At 43.5% G+C, this 17,009-nt stretch overlaps 1 protein-coding gene across 1 annotated transcript in view; it reads right to left on the reverse strand.

Moving 5' to 3' along the window:
* Positions 1 to 274: 274 nt before the first annotated feature.
* itgb4 (integrin, beta 4) overlaps positions 275 to 17,009 on the reverse strand; it is a 25,018-nt gene continuing 8,283 nt past the window's right edge. The window contains exons 14-41 of the mRNA XM_013913495.1: positions 16,218 to 16,321; positions 16,030 to 16,125; positions 15,800 to 15,932; positions 15,579 to 15,704; positions 13,188 to 13,306; positions 13,064 to 13,097; positions 12,778 to 12,972; positions 12,571 to 12,674; positions 12,436 to 12,494; positions 12,298 to 12,321; positions 12,043 to 12,191; positions 11,756 to 11,935; positions 11,509 to 11,657; positions 10,600 to 10,807; positions 10,179 to 10,496; positions 9,854 to 10,026; positions 9,327 to 9,507; positions 8,991 to 9,128; positions 8,723 to 8,905; positions 8,511 to 8,639; positions 6,142 to 6,306; positions 5,898 to 6,044; positions 4,176 to 4,325; positions 3,859 to 4,047; positions 3,593 to 3,748; positions 3,335 to 3,499; positions 1,606 to 1,725; positions 275 to 1,516 (exon numbers count right to left, since the gene is read on the reverse strand). Of these exons, the coding sequence (XP_013768949.1) occupies positions 1,386 to 1,516; positions 1,606 to 1,725; positions 3,335 to 3,499; positions 3,593 to 3,748; positions 3,859 to 4,047; positions 4,176 to 4,325; positions 5,898 to 6,044; positions 6,142 to 6,306; positions 8,511 to 8,639; positions 8,723 to 8,905; positions 8,991 to 9,128; positions 9,327 to 9,507; positions 9,854 to 10,026; positions 10,179 to 10,496; positions 10,600 to 10,807; positions 11,509 to 11,657; positions 11,756 to 11,935; positions 12,043 to 12,191; positions 12,298 to 12,321; positions 12,436 to 12,494; positions 12,571 to 12,674; positions 12,778 to 12,972; positions 13,064 to 13,097; positions 13,188 to 13,306; positions 15,579 to 15,704; positions 15,800 to 15,932; positions 16,030 to 16,125; positions 16,218 to 16,321 (4,025 nt within the window). The 3' untranslated portion in view covers positions 275 to 1,385. The remainder of the gene's footprint in view (positions 1,517 to 1,605; positions 1,726 to 3,334; positions 3,500 to 3,592; positions 3,749 to 3,858; positions 4,048 to 4,175; positions 4,326 to 5,897; positions 6,045 to 6,141; positions 6,307 to 8,510; positions 8,640 to 8,722; positions 8,906 to 8,990; positions 9,129 to 9,326; positions 9,508 to 9,853; positions 10,027 to 10,178; positions 10,497 to 10,599; positions 10,808 to 11,508; positions 11,658 to 11,755; positions 11,936 to 12,042; positions 12,192 to 12,297; positions 12,322 to 12,435; positions 12,495 to 12,570; positions 12,675 to 12,777; positions 12,973 to 13,063; positions 13,098 to 13,187; positions 13,307 to 15,578; positions 15,705 to 15,799; positions 15,933 to 16,029; positions 16,126 to 16,217; positions 16,322 to 17,009) is intronic.

Below are 17,009 nucleotides of genomic sequence, written 5' to 3' on the forward strand. Positions count from 1 at the left end.
TGGTAATGAATTAAGCATTTGATTCAGGTGTGTTGACCCAGGGTGAGATCTAAACCTGCAGGACACCGGCGCTGGAGGTGGACACCCCAGCACTGAAACATTCCTAAGCTTCTTATCTCAAAGTTGAACTGTCACAGATAAATTCCAAACTCTTAGCATAACCTACAGTCACGTTTTAACCCCCGCAAATGTTTTGCATTTGTATTATTATTTGTATTATTTTTGGTTCGCTTATTTTTGCACAAGTTTGCACAAACCATCAGCCAGCACAAAATCCTTTCAAATCTTTATTATGTGCAATAAAATAGTTGAAAAATAAAATAATAAAAGTTCAACTGTTAAAAAGTAAGACATACATAATTGATCGAAAGAACAGGAAAACTACTGAAAATGTTTTTTGGTGAGACGTTTATCCACTTATCCATTTTCCTACCAAGGAGCTTCCCTCAAAAATGTTTCACAAAAGCATTTTCAAAGAAAATATAAAGCCAAACATAGTAGCACTTGCAGTAGAAGCAAATACAATCTTTCTGTCTTTACACACATTTGTACGGGGGCCTGAAGACGCAAAATACAAAATAAAGCAAAAAACAACAGGCAACAGGCAGTATGGATAGTTAAAAATCCTTACCACTCTTAAATGCAACAAATACTATTTTACTGTCTATAGGGAGCACCTTGCTTTCTTACAAATGCAGATTTCCTCATGCCTCTATGCTCAGGCCTAATTCTTGATTTCAGGGTTTGAATGGTAAATATCCTTTGTGAAAATATTCCCTAATAACTGCAATATCTTCCGCTGTTTCAAGGACTAGGACTCCTTCCATTTAAAAAATGGTGTCCCAAAATTTTTAGGCAAAGTGAAATGGTTTTATTTTCTTGTTCTTTTTTTGTGTGTGCATCTGTTTTGTAACTCAGGACGACCGTACACATATCTTACTGTCAAAAACTTCTTAAAATGCTAAACACACGGGGAGAAGAAAAACTTTAAGCATGAAAAATACCAACTTAATTCAAATGTATGAGATACAAAAACATGTTACATCCTGTATATTTTTGATCATGTGCCTGCAGTAGAGAATCAGGCTTTTTCCTCGTTAGCAGGAAATGTGCAACACAAAGTGAGTTCATAGACCTAGCTTGATATTTGGTACGTATGGATATGCTAAAACAAACTGAACTTATAGAAGAAAATGACGGCAGATTGTAACAGACACGAGTTCTTATGTGGAATGTAATTTTGGTTGCAAAGTGAAAGCTACACCCCCTCGCACATATACAAAAACACTCTCAGCACTGTGAAGTCGACTCTTTTTAAAAGAGATTATCAAATATAATTTCTCATTATGTCGAACATTTGGATGCCAGTTTGTCAAACGCGCCCTTTAAGATTCATAAAACATCTTCTTTGTGACAGTAGTTGCTCCCATGACGCCCCTCTGAACCACCTCCTTGGTGATCTGACGAGTCACCATGCCGCTAGTCTCTGTGTGCTGCGTAGTCATCATCATCCCATCTGTTGGACAGACAGTGGTACATAACAGTCAGTGAACACATCCTATTTTAAAAAGAAGAGAAATGAAGCTTAGTTTATTATTTTTGTACCTGAGAAGAAGGGGTCGTCGAGCACGGTGTGGGAGATGTTAGTTCGTGTGCTGACTTCCGTTGGCATGTGGAAAACCTCCCGCCGTGTCATCGACTGGCTGCTGTGCTGGGACAAAGCACCTACAGGCAAGGAAGGACAAAAACAGATGGATGAGAAGTCTGTTATCTCCAAGAAGGAGTGACAGAAATGCGTTGAGCAATACATTATCATATAAGCTTAAGCTAATTTGCAATGCTTCATCCTACATGAGCTTTTAAAGGTATTTTAACCAAACCTTCACCACCAGGGGGCAGCATTCTACAAGTGGTGTTGAAATGTAGCTGAAATGTGCACTGTTGTTTAATTTCTGACATATCAGGAGGTGTTATGCTTTGGCTGGCTGCCTTTATGAACAAAAATGTTATCTTAATGGCTTGCCTGGTTAAATAAAGGTTATAATAATTAACAGCACCATCTTGTGGTATAAAGTGATATTACACAAAAGCAAAGCCCAACTCTAGGATCAACCTAGCTGATATCTCCTCAACATAAGACATATAACTTTTTTTGAAATACAGGTATTTACACTGTGTAAAAATTCATAAAACCCAGGAGCACACGCAAACCTCAAACCCCAGAAAATGTAGACAGAAAAATGTAAATGGCGCCCAAAACAGTAGTACAAAGAAGAGCACGCCTCTTTAAAAACAGTTTCAGCTTATATTTTAAAATAACCCAAATCAGGATCTACTTTTAGTTCCTCAAATAAGGACATCCACATATTGATCGCCAAACAGAAAATGCTGATCAAATCTGACAGTTACCGCTGCTCTGCTCTGAAGAGACCGTCAGTGACTTCGAACAGCTACCAAAATAACGCTGCAACTTCAAGGTGAGCGACTAAAGCCAAAAACAATGAACACCTCAGAAAGTTATCTAGGCAATCTGACTCTACAATGTCCTCTAGCTAACCATCGAGCACAACAAGATGTGCAACTAGCCAACTGCTTCCTGTGTGGACGCCCTGTAACTCATTCCCCCATAAAGACGACATTTGGTGACCTCAACGGTACCTTTAATGATGGGAGGTTTTTTTGTAAAGCCTTCCAGTGGGCTGGATCGCGTTCCTCTTTTGGGTGTCATGTAAGGTTCCCTATCTGTAAGCGGAACCCTGAGGTCAACAAGCACCTGTCAATCTTCAGATTTAACTCAATGACTATTGTGCAAAGCAGCACAACAAAAGCTTGTTTTCTTAATGTTGAATCTAAGTTTTTAACATTTAAAAATGCATATTAACTCATGGAAATGATCATTTCTGTCAATTTATGCTAAAAGTAAGAACCGCTGGACAAATTTCTATTAATTCTTGATGGATTACAGAGACTTCTGCACCTTTGCTGCGCCACAGTCATGCCAATATTTCTCCTTGACTGAGAGGATCATAAATTACCCCAGAGGTTCCCAGAAGATGGATCTTTTTTGGTACCAGCTTTAAAATTCATCGAGCATATTCCTGTTACATAACTCCAAAATGTTTGCTCTTGCATAGCCTCAGTCTAAAATGTCAACTCTGGACAGAAGCTGCCCTGCACTCCAATACAGACAAAGAGACTGACATTTACGCTCATCCCTCCGAGGGGATCAGCTTTTTGTCTATTTCAGCTTCTAGCAACAACCGCTGGGAGTTTTTTTGTTGTATTTTTAAAATTAAAATCAGACGCCAATCTGTCAGTACGGGCTTTATCTTACTTCCATCCTGAGATTCAATGGTGATGATGCCCTCCCTCTCCGGACCGAAGCCCTGTGTGGTTCGAGCCTGGACCTTAAACTTGTAGGGCATGTTCTCAGTCAGGTTGGGAACGGTCAGACTGGTTTCAGCGCCATCGCTGTTCACCTGGAAGGAACGCATATCACCTGCAGGAAACAGGAAACAGAGGTCAAACCAAATTCACACAATTTAAAATGTAACAGCTTTACAGCAAGTGACCTTTGTGCAGAAAGCCTCACCTCCGCCATGCAGCTGTTCGCAGGTGACTACATATCCCAGGATTTCTCCGTTGGGCTTGCGTGGTTTCTCCCAGCTGAGCTGCAGCGAATCAGGACTCAGAGCTGTGAACACCAGAGGTCCTGGAGCGCTGGGAGTGCTAAGAGTGAAAGGCGAACCTGGAGGAAGAAGTGACAAGCGACAGCATGAGGAAGGAGAAATATTAGATCGAGTGCCTTTGTTAAGATAAGCAGACGTTGTTTTTGTGGACTGATAAGTGAATGAGCACCTGGCACAGGGCTGAGGGGGCTCTTGGGGTCGACAGCAGACTCGATGGTGATGACGCCCTCTCTTTCCGGACCCCAGCCCTCCTGGCTCTGAGCCTTCACCTTAAACAGGTAGGAGTGATTTGGCAGCAGGTCCTGGATGATCACCGAGTTCTCTGCCGGGTTTGTCACGTTGATACGCTTCATCTCACCTACAGGGAGCAGAGCGTGGTCAGCATCACCATCGGAGAAGATGTCAACTGCCTCCATAAACAGGAAGTGAATACACGCACATCCTGTTCTCGCTCTTCCACATTAACGTTGTGCTCCTTGCACTTACCTCCGTTGAGGAGCTGGTAGAGGACGCAGTATGCGAGGATGTCTTTCTCACAGTGGGGCTCCTGCCAGCTGACTTTGAGGGCCGTTGGTCCCAGTGCAGAAAACACCAGTCTGCTCGGGGTGTCTGGAATGCCGGGGGCGAGTCGTGCATCTGAGAGATAACACACAAAAACATGAGCATCCTAACAGATGTGTGGTGCGTCTTCAGATCAGAGAGGGGACAGATTAGATTTAAATGACTTTTCTAATTTCACAAAGCCGTTTATCTCCATTACTCTGAGTGCTTTCCAGCGATGGAACTGATTTTAAGACGGTCACAGATTATATATTGCATTATACATTACAGCTCTTGCGTAGTCCTAATAGCACTGCGATTAAAGGCAGCAGGATAAACTGTATTTAACATCAAATTCCCTCACAGACCTTTTATGGCATACGAGTTTTGGTGGTTTTGGCTACAAGAAAAATATAATAAAGACAATATTCATCTCCACCAACTCCTGAAACTAATTCAAGCACCAAATCACAACAACAGTCACCTCAAGGTGCTTTATATTATAAGGTAGACCCTATAATAATACATACAGAGAAAAACCCAACAGTCATATGACCCCTTATGAGCAAGCACTTTGGCAAAAGTGGGAAGGAAAAACTCCCTTTTAACAGGAAGAAACATCCAGCAGAACCAGGCTCAGGGAGGGGCGGGGCCATCTGCCGTGACAGGTTGGGGTGGGAGAAAGTCTAGCTGTTAAGCAAATGAATAAATTCAATAAAAAGCAAAACTGTAATGTGTTTGACTATTAGCATCCCTGCTAAGTCTGAAAAAAGTGATGCCAAGGCACAATTCTTTCTAACGGCCAGCAGGAGGCGACTACTCTGATTGCAACAAGGAGTCAGTTTGTATGAAAATCTAAGGTCTCGATTCCCTTTGTCGGTGAGGCTGGTGATTGAATTTATGATATCAATTGCTAGCATCAAGTCTGTTTTATGAGTGTGTTCCCCTTGAAATAATGATGTGATGTGTATACATGAATGAAATATTGTGTTAATCTAAAACAAAAGGGATTTCTAGTTGTTAGAACATCGGATCTCAGAGCGAGGCAAAGTTCCACACGTTTAAAGAAGCAGCGAAGACTGCAGAGGGGTGCTTTATGCATCACACCCAGCAAACCCTTCCAGTGCTTCCATGCTTGTATGCTGCAGACTTACCATGGAGAACCCTGTCCAGACTATACAAGGCTTCGTTGACGTCTGAAGACTGATTCCTGGCCCTCGAGCCCTGAGACAGGCTGTAGCTGAAGTGACTCTGAGAGCTGCTCTGCATCCCAGTGTAGCCGAACCCACCTGATGGCGCATTGAGCAGGGGAAAGGAGGGAGGGGTAGAGGGGAGCAGGACACCAGGAGGTAAAGAAAATGATGGAAGCAAAACAGAAGGGGGAGGAAAAGCGCATAAGGAGGGAAGAAGAAAGAAGTGGAATAGAAATGAGGGGAGGGAGGGAGAAACAGCGATAGTCAGCTTAGCTCCTGCTGTGCAGCCAACAGCCCCAACCCTGCTAACAGATGTCCAAACCAATGGGCTCATGCGCTTGCATAGTTTACCTGCCGAGGCATCTTGACGGTTGCACTCCAAAAAAATAGAAAAGCGTCTCTCGTGGCCAGAAGAACAGAAATAATTCTCATTCTCAATTTCTCTAAATTAATTCAAACCTCGGTGAAAACTTACCAAGATCCGGGAATTTGCTTGACAGGTCCCCCATGACGATAGAATCACGGATGTTTTCTTCCATGTAGCCTCGGTTCTCCGAACGCTTCCTCAGGATAACGTCAGAGGTGTGGACACCACAGATCAAATCCTGTCTGCGAGAGCCTCCTGCATGGAAGGAGAGACAGATGAAGGATAAAGACATGCGGCGTTATGAAGTTTTACTTTACTTTTTCTCAGCGCTGCTCCCACCCTCCCATCATACCTGGCCCAGACAAGTAGGTGGTGGTTGTTTCCGTGGTATAGGAGCCACCCGCCCCTCTGTAGTTTGAGCTCAGAGTGGACATGGGGGAGGACGATGCTGACAGGTTACGTGTTCCTGACCCTCCGGGGAAAAGGAAATTCTGTTCCCACTTCCCGTTCATATAATCTGTGATGCACGACAGCGAGAGCCGGGGTTGTTAATAACACAGTACACAATCTGCAACATTTAAAGCGTTCATTCACTCTCAGTGCCACTGATGGGAAGCAGCCTCAGCCAGAACGCGGAGAGTAAAGCAGCAACAGTTTCAGTCCCGCTTATGTGCAATAGGGCAGTGAACACTACAACCGCACCTTTTCATTCAATCAAGCTGAAATCACTTCTTTTTTATTGCTAGAAGACTGTATTTTTCTCCAAGCAAATCACATGTTATGCTTACTTGTATTGCAGCAGGTCATAGTGTCATATTTTAAAGGACGCTCACCTTAAACATGGCCAAAGTAACAAATAATGTCACAGTATGTACAAATAATCGATGTGAGCCAAACTCGGAGATGGCGCAGATTTCCTTATATGGTCATTGTATTGCAACACCAGTGAGTATCCAGGTGTACAACAACTTGGGGAAGCCAGGTAAGGAAGAGCCAGTCAGAAGATAGAGGGCTCAAAGGAGGGGGAAATTTTTTTTACAGCATAGAGATTTTACTGATTTTGTTTAAGCTGGTTAGTAAAAATAAAAAACATAAAAATCACAGAAATAAAACAGCAAAATAGAACTCGGGTTAAAGGCTAGGAAGCTAACACACACTACCAAACACAGTTATTATATAATCTCGGCATGTTGGTACACATAACTTCTTAGTGTTACAACACTCCACTTAGGCTGATAAGAAATATTATTAGTCTTAAAGTTTAGCCATTCCAAATTAATGTAGTTAATATTGAGATATTTCATTGACCTGTGGATAAAGTATCCCATGATGAAACTAAAGTACTTTCTCTATAAGCAAGTAGAGAAGTGAGCATGTCTTCATCTACAGAAGCAAAACTGTAAATGCTGTTGCCTAATGTGCAGAAAACATATCAAATACTAGCAGCCTCCTCAATGTGAATAACCGAGCCGCGTATGTAAAAGCACATTCGAAAATAAAAGCAAAAACAGCTGCGAGAAAAGTGCCCCGCAGAGATGAAACTGTATTTTAATTAATAAACCCCCCAAAAAGCCTGTTTATTCTGTGCTTCTGCACACTAACTAAGCTTGTAATACAGCTTTATACCACAGGCAAGCTGCCTCCAGATCACAACCTCCCCAGTGGGACACAAAGGGAATAGACCCGATCATCAACTGGAGGTGCAGCAGTTGATGCCAGTGCTCGTCTCTGGGCAGGATAGATGGGGCAGGTGCCGACTAAGGACAAGTGGTAACATTTGAGTATGAGTTAAACCACGAAAGCAGAGAGAAACGTTGTTGCCTTGCTGGGAGCATGACTGGCCGTGCGTAACAGCTGGCATGCCGGCTGCCTATCTGCGGGGTCGGATGGAGTGGTCTTCACCTGGCAGGGGTGTTTTGGTGTAGCTGGGGTTGGGGGTCTCATCTGAGCTCGTCTCTGTGTCTGTGCTGAGCCGACTGGGGATGACATCCACTCGCCTTTTCCACGACACCTTACGGAGATCCAGGTTGGACCCCACCAACTTGACATATTTCCAGCCTTGATTTGGTGGTTACAGTGGAGAAGCAAGCAGGCCAAGGGTGGGTTTGTTTGTTTTGCTATAGAGTACTTTACAAGACAAACTGCATGCATGTACTGTAGATGTGATTATATATCGCTTAAGAGGAAACTATCTCGGAAGTGAGTAGCAACTTTAGCACTACTGGAGAAAAATGAGAGCAACACAATGGCTGCAAAAAGCAGGAGAGTGACAGCAGACTGAAGACATGTTGGTTTGTGATCACAGAGACATCTACTGCATATTTCTGCGGATGCAGTGGAAGCAGACTTTTGCTGCTGCTTGACTGGAGCGCTGCCTGTAGGAAAAGGCCGCCAGATGGAAGTGGTATCAAAAAAGCATGACAGAGCCTTGAGAATAACACAAAGTCTCAGAGCTCTGGTGGGTCTTTTTTATGGTTTCAGACGTTTTATACTAAAAACCTGAAAAAATTAGAAAGAACCCAAAAAAGGAAAAGTATGTATGTTCCTTCTCTTTCAGAAGGGCCAGCATATTTTGCATAAAGAACACGTTGCCTAACACACGATGCCTCGGAGCATCAAGAGTATGAATTGAAATCACTGGATCCACGTTACAGTCACAGCTCGTTCTCTGACACTATCAGCTCTTAAGAGGAGGTTGTGCTTTTGGCTCTGGATACCCACCGTCACCAGACACACTGGGTGTCTTGGAGCCTACAGGTGACTTCAGCACCTCGTTGCTGTACATCAGGTAGCCGTCATACTCATCTCCCGCCTCGGCATCCACAATGGGGACATCTGGAATGATGGGAACTGGGGGCAGAAAGAAAAAGAAAGGGGTAAATGATTTTTCATGGAGGCTGAGCGCTCTGGGGAAGTCTTTGTCACAGACTTACTGGACAGCGGTCTGGCTGGCTGCGATGCCAAGTTGATGGTTGCATCTCTAAAGGGACCCCAGCCCACGCTGTTCTTGGCACGGACCTTGTACTGATAGGTTTGTGCATTCTGGAGGTTCTCGATCAACAGCATTCGCTTTTTAGGATTGTCGATCTTCACTTTCTTAGCTGGTCCTACTGGCTCTGCGAGAAGCAACAGGATAGAATCAAACTTTGGCGCTCCCAGCGCATGTGGAGAACTTTTGTGTTTTACGAGCGGGTCTCTTACTCATATCGTCATCGATGGGCGTGTAGATGACCTCGTAAGCCGTAATGTTGCCGTTGGTCTCTGCAGGCTCTGCCCAGCTGAGCTGAGTGACAGTTGGACTGATGACATTGAAGGCCAAACGACCAGGTTCTCCGGGCACTACGGGAAAATGCCACAGCAGCCATTTGTGAGTTTAAATTTAGCCTTGAGACAGGTTGTTCCAAACAAACTAGCTCTAACGTGGGGGGTAAATTGTATCGTAACATCCTTATTAGCTATAAGCTGGAGGAATCTGGGCTTTAATGTTAAAAAAAGAAGTTGCATTTAACAGAAATTGACTGGGTTTACAGTAATTACCATCCTCCAGTGTTTGACAGGCGACGACGTCAGTATCGTAGCCATCTCCCACTGAATTGTAGGCACACACTCGCATCTCATAGTCACAGTAGGGATACAGGTTGGTCAAGTCAGCATGTGGAGTCTTCACATCTAAGACCTGGGCATCTTTCTCTGGATCACCATAGATCCAATACTTGACCTAAAAGAAAACACTGACTTGATAAATATTCCAAAAATCTTCTTGATGGGATTCAGCTCTTAAACTAAAGCCCTCTACACACCGAGCGCGTTGCGAAAAAATGAAATCCTGAATTTTTTTGAACTTGACTGAAAGTCGTGCGTGATTTGCAGAAAATCTGTCCTAAAAAAAAGCTGCCAAATGAAGTGATGTGGTTGGTGAGACCTGTTTTTTTCTTGCATAACAATCAGAAAAATCAAGCGTGATTTAAAGAAATTTGTTCGCTTCTGCAGTGTGAACGGCCGATTAGGAGTCAGTGAGTTTGATAAATATTGTTTCAAGGCCTTATCAGCGATATTTCGCGTACCTTGTACCCCATGGGGTTACCAGGTGGAGGTTCCCAGTTGAGGCGGATGCTTCTGGGTCCAGTTGCTACAGCCTTAGGGTTTTCTGGGGAGAGGAGGTGACCACCAGGTGAGGCAGCTTTCCTGTTTATGAAGCCCTTCTGTACCATCTGTGCTATTTCAGGAGATCTTGGAACTGTGGGGATCGGAAGGAATTACCAGATAAACAAACTTGCAGTAATTCTGTTTCACAATGATTGAAACTTCTCAAATGCCATTTCAGTAAATCTTTGGATGAATGTGTTTGTGGAACTAACAGTTCACTCAACATCACCTCAACACACTTACCTCCATCTGTGACATTGACAACGGTGGTCTTCTTGTCTCCAATAGAAGCGTTGGTACTTGGGTCAAATAGCTCAAGCTGGAAGGTCTCAGGCTGGATGGGTCCGGGGTAGGCTTTTGGATCAATCACAATGTTCTTTTCTGTCTCTCCGGGAGAAAACTTCAGAGGGCCAGATAACTCAAAGCGCTGGGCCTTCTTGGTGCGCCATTTCACTGTGGCAGGGGTCTCGGGGCTGCGAGTGCGGACCACTGGAATGATGTAGGTTGGATCTGTTGTGGTGAAGTTCTGGGTGCCCTTCTTGAACGCCATCACACTGGGTTCTGTGTGATAAAGAGCGATAATGTGGGAAAGAGGAGCAACTTTAGCGATCAATTCTTCTCTTAGAATCAAGGCTGTGATCAGAACACTTGTGCATCCATTTACCTGGCAGGTCTGCGATGGTAACAGTGGTTCTCGGGTAGCGTCCCAGCTTGGCACCCTGCCTTGGATTACTGAGGTCCATGACAAACTGTTTGACCTGTTTGTCTTCTAGTAGACCATCTTTCTCACTCAGCTCCAGGAGACGAACAGGAACTATCTTCTGAGTCTCACCTGGACCATAGGTCAGGTCTCCTTCTACAGTCAAGTAGTCCTGAAATACATTATGGAGGAACCGTTTGGTAATGTGGAAAACCCACTGACCTATACCACACACGCTGACTGTGATTAGAAGTTGGCACAAGCCTGTAAACGCTCTAAAGTAGGGGTCTCCAACTCTAGTCCTCGAGAGCTGCTGTCCTGCAGCTTTTAGTGTCAGCTACTCCAGCAAGCTGAATCAAATGCGCGAATTACCTCAAGTGTGGCAAAGCCGTTCATTTGATTCAGGTGTGTTGGAACAAGGATGCATCTAAAAGCTGCAGGACAGTAGCTCTCGAGGGCTGGAGTTGGAGACCCCTGCTTTCTAAATCTGGCTGAAAATAATACATTTAGTGTTTTGGTCACGTCCTTGGATTTTTAGAGGTAATCGTGACCATATTTGGATGATGGTTAACAAGCTTAATCCACCTTTGGTACATAAATAAAAATAAAATAAAATCTTTTTGAATTTGAAGTCCCAACAGCATCCAAATGGATGAGTTATAAAACACTTACCCAGTGTACAACTGTTATTAACAAGTTGTAGAGATGATACAGTTTTCGGACTGTAAACGTGTTGATGTCTTAACATGGACGTCTGTGAGTGCTTACTCACTTTTCGGAGACACCTTAATGTGGCCATGTTGGCTTCATTTTTCAGTCCCATCCATATCATACATAAAAAGCCGCACATGCTACCAGTACGCAGCAGCTCACCTTCTTATCTTTGGCAGTGAGGTCTCGTGAGCGGTATGCGACTTGTGTGCGTCCATCCTCAATGATCTCTCTGCTGACTGGGATGTTGGCCACTCCATCCTTCCTGCTGTAGGTGTAAGACGGCTGGAGGAATGAAAAGACACTGGTGGCTGGTGGAGGAACAGAGGAAAGAATCAGTTTATACAATCAAACATCAAACACTGTTCAAACCACAGGGCCTCTCGAACTTTAACTCAACATTCCTCACCGTGCTCTTTGATGATGGTGATGTTAACCAAACGTTTTCCAATCTCTGCAATCCCCAAAGGCACATCTACAGCCTCCACCAGCAGCTGTTTCTTGTCATCGTCTTCATCTTTGACAAAGAGCGGCACATGGACGTCTACTGATTCCACACCTTCTTGGAACTCTATGGCTCCAGCAGCCTCTGCAGAAGAAGAGCAGATTTATGGCAGGCAGTAATAAGAGTATAGCTTGGCTTTGCTGCAAACAAAAGATCCATTTTAACCATTTGGGCACACAAATAACACACACCTCTATCTGTAGCTACTGTGTAGTAGCCCGGCACCACTTTCAGGTCGTGGAAGTTTCCAGACTGGACGTTCTTTTCAGTAAGTTTGACGATATCTGGGTAGCTGCTGCGAGGAGCAGACAAGACGGTGTCCATGATGGTGTAGTCCTGCCTAAAGAGCACAGCAGGGCCAGAGAAGTTAGACATGAATCACCTTAGGTTCCCTAAGAAGACAAAACCTGTACCGTTTTCTTGCATTATTACAATATTAATGATACCTTTTTCCAGCATTTCTCTGTGTTCTGCAAGGGCAAAGAAAAAGCAACAATTACTGAGAAAATCAACCATTTGTTTCCAGCTTTGATGACAAAAAAGCACACATATTTTGGTGTTACTGGACATTTAGTCCATCTTACCTGAAGGAGGTCTTCTGCACCTTCTGCGCCCCAGGAATTTGCTTGTACAACTCATTTAGCTAAATGGAAAAACAAACAGCTAAGTGAAACTGTTCCTACACTGATACATGCCCACAAACAATCCAAAAGACTCACATTATCTGCAACTTCCTTGCGGAGCTGGTCACCCTCTCTGGAATCGGGGTGTGTCAGGCTCTCAGAGAAGAGCCTGTTCAGTCGAAGTGAGATCGGGAATGGGACTACAAAAGTTGAAAACAAAGACAAAATGTGTGTAAAAGTTTTTTTTACTCCAAAACTCCATTTGACTTTTTCTTCAATGTTTCTGCTTTTGAAAGAACTCACTGGTCTCTTTAGGGTTTGGCTTTATTAGAGCCTGGGGGTGATTGGATCCACGGTGGACATTGTCTGTAACCTTCCAGCGAACCACATCGGTACCTTTGGGTGGACCGGTCCTCACCATCGGTGTGTCAAGATGGTCTGAGGTAAGCAGAGACTGACGGAGCAAATATTCATCTTCTTTGAATCCAACCATGCGGCCTGAAAATAGAATTCAACATGAGGTCGCTCACCTTCAACACAAACCCCTGCTGGAAATGATGAATAATATACAACATGATAAACATCTTACCTCTCCTACAGCAAGGCAGCAGAGCCAGACAGCTCTGTGTTGAGAAAAGACAGAAACCATTACCTCCCCTGTGACTTATATAAAAAATTAATTATTTACAGTTCCAAATGTGAGTGTTTATTACCTGAAAGCAGGCCTTGCAGCAGGCGCAATACTTCCAGCAGCAAAGCAGCAGAAGAGCCAACAGCAACAAGAGGAACAGGATGAGGGGAAGCAACCACAAGAGGCTCCCAGGGGGGCAGTCTGAAGAGTCGTCAGGAGAAATTGATAAAGTTGGAAACAAAATCATAGAAAGCACAGCTGCTAGAGCTGCAGCTTTGTTGTTCTAAACTCTGTGTGATATCATTAAATCTTTTGTTGAAAACAGTTATGGATATCTGTTTATGAGCAGTCACAGAATACTGCTGAAAATCTTTATTTCTTAACATCAAGACTGGATTACAAAGTGTGGAGTGAAGCCATCTACTCCAGGGCTCAGAGCTCATTCGCCGTAACATACTGGAGGAAGTTCTATCCAACTGCTAACTGTGATTAACCCTCTTTTTTTTAAGAAAGGACCTTATCTGGCTCGCTGCATTGGTGGGGCCATAGTGACTGCAATCCAGGAGAGGTAAAACAGGAGTTGCTTCCTCTGAAGGTTGTACATGGTTTTCACTTTGAGACAGGGTTAAGAGCTTGGGCAATTGGGACACGCTCAGTGCCAAAGCCACTACTTCGCTACATCAAAAGGTGCTAGTTGTCATTCAGGTAACTCACTAGCTTGCCTACTGGGGGTTTCAGGAAGGAGGCCTTTGGGGCAGATCCGGGACACTCTGGAGTTTGCGTCCCGGAGCCTCGGTGTTTTACCAGAAGAGCTGGTGGTGTGTATGAGGTTCATTTTTTCAAGCCTGATAAGATTCACTGCACTTCTTAGTGTCGTTAAATACGTTTGCCTAAATAAAGAGCGCATAAAGTTAAAGAACAATTAATCCTAAGGTTATTATTAGGTTGAAGTTATTAGGCGACTGTGGCTCAGGGGGTTGGGAATCGCATCTGTAACCGGAAGGGCACCGGTTCGATCCCTGGGCTCTCTGTCCTGGTCGTTGTGTCCTTGGGCAAGACACTTTACCCTACTTGCCTACTGGTGTTGGCCAGAGGGGCCGATGGCGCGATATGGCAGCCTCGCTTCTGTCAGTCTGCCCCAGGGCAGCTGTGGCTACAACTGTAGCTGCCTCCACCAGTGTGTGAATGTGAGAGTGAATGAATAGTGGTATTGTAAAGCGCTTTGGGTGCCTTGAAAAGTGCTATATAAATCCAATCCATTATTATTTACTATTACTAAGATTACAACACACGACCAGTGTTGGTCAAGTTACTTGAAAAAAGTAATCAGTAACTAATTACTGATTACTTTCCCAAAAAAGTAATCCCGTTACTTTACTGATTACTTATTTTCAAAAGTAATTAATTACTTAGTTACTTTTTAAAAACACAATTTACAACCTGGATAGGTGATAAAGTGATAGATGTTTCAGCCCAATTCTACTTTTTCTGCATAATCCATCATACAAAATGTAATCAAATGGAAAAGTCTCTTTTTAAAACTTGTTTTATTAGTTTTAATCTTTTAACTTTATGCATCAAGTAAAAATGTAATTATATGCACCATTCTCTGACTTGAATAAATTAGTTTAACATTTAAACCTATTTTCTGCACATTCCAGCACATAAAATAAAATATTTTTTGTGTTTACACTCACTCTTTCAAATAGATGCAAGTAAAACACAGCAGAAAATAAATAAAGTCAAAGACTCAGCGGTCCTGTTGCTCTATTTTCACCTGTAAAGCAGGCGTAGGGTAGGCGGAGGGTTACCCTGGTGCAGGTGTGCCGCGGTCAGTTGAAGAATCCGCGAGTTTCTCTGTGAATTTCCCATTACGTCGTAGCGCACTCGGCGCTTGCTTGGAAGTTTACGGGGGGTTTTCGCTGTAAAAAGAAGTTTTCTTCCCACGCACGATGGACACTAATGTTTTTGTCACTTTTTATGGAATCAAACTCAAAGTAAGGTCAGTACTTCCACGCTTTAAACACTGCACGCTCATACTCTCTCCCACAATCGATATGTGATTCATTGTTGATCTGCACACAGCTGTTGTCGCTAACGGTGCACTCGCTTACGTCACTGTCGTGAGACATTATCGCAAAAAATCACGGTTTTAGTAACGCAGTAACGCAGCGTTCCTACGGGAAAGTAACGCTAATCTAATTACCGTTTTTGCAATAGTAATCCCTTACTTTACTCGTTACTTGAAAAAAGTAATTAGATTACAGTACAGTACACACCATCTCTGCACACGACACACTACACCTGCAGTTAATTTTCTCCAAGCTACTCTTATCACACTCATGACAAGAACTTTGAAATTAAAGAAATTTGTGTGATCATGTAGGATTCCTCCACATTCAGCAATCACATATTATAACCCATAAGCTGTTGTCACAAGAGCACAGAGCAGATGTAAAATACAAACACTCACCCTTCTTCTTGAGCACCTGAACCTCCAAATCTGTCTTTTCTGAATCTTTCGCGTTGTCAACGGTGTAGTGGTACGTGCAGTCATCGTCCTCATCACGGAAACTGCATGACTCATACACTTCCTCCTCTGAAAACGCAAATCATGATCATTAAGCGTGTGTTATTACTGCTAAAAGTGTCCTAGCTGATAATCATTGTTTAAGTTAATTTGTAGGTTTTTACTTTTTTTCAGTTCGTCCACCATGATGACTTTGAACGGACACTTGTCACACTTCTCTGTTTCCTTCATCTCTCCCGTCTTCCAGGCCTGACACTGGACACAACTCCTCGTGCCCTCACACACACCTAGCTGAGCCTAGAAAAGTTACGAACACACGAAGAGAAACTCAAGCAAGACCACTCAGATGTTAACTGAGGCTAAAAAGTATTTACATATCTACTTATCCACCCACCTGGAAATTTGGCTCACAGGTTGAAGTCAACTCCATCCCAGAGTCTGAACATTCACACCGGCCGCATACACATTTACCTCGACCACCGCAGATAACCTGGCACACACAAGGACACAGTCATGCGCTTCTTATATTTAAAGATACATGATAATTCAATATAATTAACAAATATAAATGGCTCTGCTCACCCCTTTGCTGTCCAGACAGGTCTGGCTGCTCGTAGGACACTCGCAAGCATTTCCTGTCCAGCCCTCAGTGCACGCACACTGACCCTTAACGCAAGAGCCACGGTCTGATGAGAGAGGAAAGAATGAGATGTAACATTTTTGTACATTTAGAGAGTTTTGGAAGTAACACTGCTGGAAAATAAGATCGCTATTATCAATATTATCAAGGTGACAAAGCTAACAAACCCAGCAAACAAACACAATTACAATTTACTTGAGTCTTTATCTGCTAAATGTCCCTTTGACTTCTGACTGAAAAAATAAGCTAACATGAAAGTGTCAAAAATCTGCAGTTCCCCTAGTGGCCACTTGAGGCTGTCTAAAAATCGCCAATTATCGCCAAGCCGATAATTTCTAGGGTAAAATACACAAAATGACAAAGTCAAGTGACATCACCGTGACTACATCCATTATTCTTAGTTTGCAGTGGCAAGAGTCACAAAACATCACAGTCTGGCGTACCATTGCAGAGGAAACCTGCATGCCTTTGGCACTGGGTCTTGTCATACTCGCAGTAGGGTCCTTCAAACTGATTCGGGTTGTAGCATATGCAGGTTCCACACTCCTGACATTCTCCGCGTCCGGAACAAGGTTCATCTGTTTCCTTTGCTTTGCACTGGTTGATGTCTGCAGCTGAACCACTCCCTGAACAATTACAGAAAGGACCCACCCTGGAGAGGAGACGTGACAGCAAACTATATTAAACCAAAAAGTCTGAAATCATTTTCATATGTGCCATCCTGGTAAGTTTTT

Source organism: Pundamilia nyererei, unplaced genomic scaffold (assembly GCF_000239375.1).
Source record: "Pundamilia nyererei isolate P.nyererei 1_Seehausen unplaced genomic scaffold, PunNye1.0 scaffold00005, whole genome shotgun sequence".
NCBI lineage: Eukaryota > Metazoa > Chordata > Actinopteri > Cichliformes > Cichlidae > Pundamilia > Pundamilia nyererei.